Below are 2809 nucleotides of genomic sequence, written 5' to 3' on the forward strand. Positions count from 1 at the left end.
GTGGTGAAGCTGCGCCCCCAGACCCGACGCGCCCCCTTGCAAAAGCCTCGCAGAGAGAGGGTTCAGCTACTTTTTGGGGTTTTTTTTTTTTGGAGTTCGATGGCTGTGACGCAAATCCCTAAAATGGGAGCCGGGCGGGTGGTACCCAAGCGTGCAGAAGCATGAGGCTCATTGATGCGGGACGGGCGGGGGGGACGGGAGCGTGCCGTACCCCAAAATGAAGGATGTGATACACCACCCCGTTGGTGGGTTGGGGCTGGGGTGAGGAGCTGATGTTGTAGGAACCCCAAAATTAAGATCTTGGTTGTGGGGCTATTTTATCACCTTGTCCTGGCTTGGTTTGAGCTAACTCATCCCAGGACCCCTCTGCACATGAACTGGGGGCTAAGCGGGGGAAGCGTTTCGGGCTGTGAGGGGCGGTGCAGTCATGATGCTGGCGTGATGCTCCTGGGTTTCTCTTCCAGGCCTTGGCCGTACACCATCTTCCAGCGAGGCTTCGACTTGGTGCTGGGCGAGCAGCCATCCGACAAGATTTTTCGGTAAGTGGTAAAGGCAAGCTGGTCAGTACATTTTGGGGGTCAAAAATATGACTCAGGGCATAAAGGCAGGCTTGGCCCCCGGCTGGCAGGGCTGAGCGTGGCTGTCCTGTGCCACCTCCTGGGAACATGAGAGCATGGCTGGGAAGGTCCTACCACAGCTGCCATGTGGGCTGCTGGATGCCCAGCAGCCGGTTCCTCCTCTCCATCCGTGATGAAAGCAAAATTTAGGCTCTGAAGGAGGATTTCTACCGAAAAGAGAAGCCTTGTCTTATTTTTAATTACCTAAATGTGCTTTTTGGGGTCATTTGGATGCATTCGGAGGAGCCACCCCGCTTCACCCTGCCCATCTGCCTTTGCTCGGGCTGGCCTCCCTACAGGGCAGGGGGGAGGTTCAAGGGCTTGGTTTTGGGTAAAGGCAGCCCGGCGGGCTCAGCGTTTCCCTCCATGCCAGCCTTTGCTGCTCTCCCTGGCAGGTTCACCTACACCCTGGGGGAAGGCATGTGGCTGCCGCTGAGCAAGAGCTTCGTCATCCCGCCAGCCGAGCTGGCCATCAACCCCTCGGCCAAGTGCAAGACCGATATGACGGTGATGGAGGACGCGGTGGAGGTCAGGTAGGCGCGATGGTGGGGCTAGGGCGTTTAGGAGGCGTTTCAGCAAATAAACTGGCGGTGGGTCTCTGGAGCGAGAGGACCAACCCAAAGCACGTGGGGGTTGATGAGAGCTGGGACCCTCGCCCCGCATTTTGCAGGTCCATTAACCTGCCCCTCTTTAATGCCTGCAAAGCTGAGCCTACGGAGGTAGCTCTCATCATCTCAGTAACTCCTGCGTCCCTCTAAAAGCTTGGCTGCCGTTCAGTTTGCTCTCAGCCCGAGGGAAACCTGAGCTCCGGAAAAACCCATGCAGCAGCCGTGGTCACGCATGCGTTCGCAATGTCTCATCGGAGCAGTGACACACCTCCTCCTCCTCCTCCTCGCAGGGAAGAGCTGATGACCTCCTCCTCCTTCGACAGCCTGGAGGTCCTCCTCGACTCCTTCGGCCCTGTCCGCGACTGCTCCCGGGACAACGGGGGCTGCAGCAAGAACTTCCGCTGCATCTCAGACCGCAAGCTGGACTCGACGGGCTGCGTGGTGCGTGGCCCCCGGGGACCTGCAGATCTCCTTCGGTGTGAGCAAAGAGGGGGAGGGCGGAAGGGGAAGGGTTCCATCCTTCCTCCCTTCCCATCACCTCGGGATGGACATTTTGGGGTTGGTTTTGCAGAGAAAGAGATGTTTTCGGGCTGGCATCTCCTCTGTCCCTGCCCTTGCTGCACGCACAGACGCACGAGGGAGCAAGAGCCCATCTGCTTGCTGGCTCTCCAGGAGGTCCCACATCACTCACGCGTGTCCCCTGTCACCACCGCAGCTGCTTTGCTATGCAAGGAGAGCGTGTGCCCCGAAACGGAGGGGTTTGTGGGGCTGGGGCGTCCTGCTGCAATGCCACCAGAGCGGAACATCGGGGTGGGGAGGCTGTGAGCGTGGGGCAGACGGTGGGTTTGGAAAGGGCAACATTGCTCTGGCGGTCGCTGGAGCTGGGTGCTGGTGAACGGGGTTGATGCCAGCACATTCCCATGGTGGCGGGCGGCTTGAGGGGCTCCCACCCCAGGGGCTGTGCTCCCCAGGGCTGCAAAGAGGCTTCGGGGCAGGAGGGATATCCCATCCATCCCGCGGCCCCCCGAGCATCGCTCAGGCTGCGATTTCCAATGGACAACAGCTCTGGAGCCCTCCCCTCAGCCCCAGGGCCAGATTTCTTCCTCGCGGGCTTCACCTCTCGCTTCCCCCACCCCTGCCAGTGCCCGACGGGACTGAGCCCCATGAAGGACGGCACAGGCTGCTACGACCGTCACGTCGGCGTGGACTGCTCGGATGGCTTCAACGGGGGCTGCGAGCAGCTGTGCCTGCAGCAGATGGTCCCCCTGCCCGAGGAGCCCCTGCTCTACAACATCCTCATGTTCTGCGGGTGAGCGACCCATCACCGCCCCGGCCACAGCGACACCCCCGAGGTGCTGCTGTACCTTGCCGCTGCCACCCTGAGCTCGTAGGGTTGGATAGGAGGGTCTCCTCTGTTCCCAGTGTCCCTGCTGGGGTAGCCTGGTGGCCCCGGTCCCCACCGGTGGGGGCTGCAGCTGATGGTGGACTCTGTGCTGGTTTCCCAGGTGCATCGAGGACTACAAGTTGGGCACGGACGGGCGGTCGTGCCAGCTCATCTCGGAATCGTGCCCCGAGGCGGGGGAC

General features: G+C 61.1%; 1 protein-coding gene across 1 annotated transcript in view; it reads left to right on the forward strand.

The window, feature by feature from the left end:
• Positions 1-464: 464 nt before the first annotated feature.
• ASTN1 (astrotactin 1) overlaps positions 465-2809 on the forward strand; it is a gene marked incomplete at its 5' end in the record, with an annotated part of 18243 nt that continues 15898 nt past the window's right edge. The window contains 5 exons of the mRNA XM_009583302.1: positions 465-539; positions 1013-1150; positions 1516-1666; positions 2368-2534; positions 2731-2806. Of these exons, the coding sequence (XP_009581597.1) occupies positions 465-539; positions 1013-1150; positions 1516-1666; positions 2368-2534; positions 2731-2806 (607 nt within the window). The remainder of the gene's footprint in view (positions 540-1012; positions 1151-1515; positions 1667-2367; positions 2535-2730; positions 2807-2809) is intronic.

Source organism: Fulmarus glacialis, unplaced genomic scaffold, assembly GCF_000690835.1.
Source record: "Fulmarus glacialis isolate BGI_N327 unplaced genomic scaffold, ASM69083v1 scaffold22238, whole genome shotgun sequence".
NCBI classification, from domain to species: Eukaryota; Metazoa; Chordata; class Aves; order Procellariiformes; family Procellariidae; genus Fulmarus; species Fulmarus glacialis.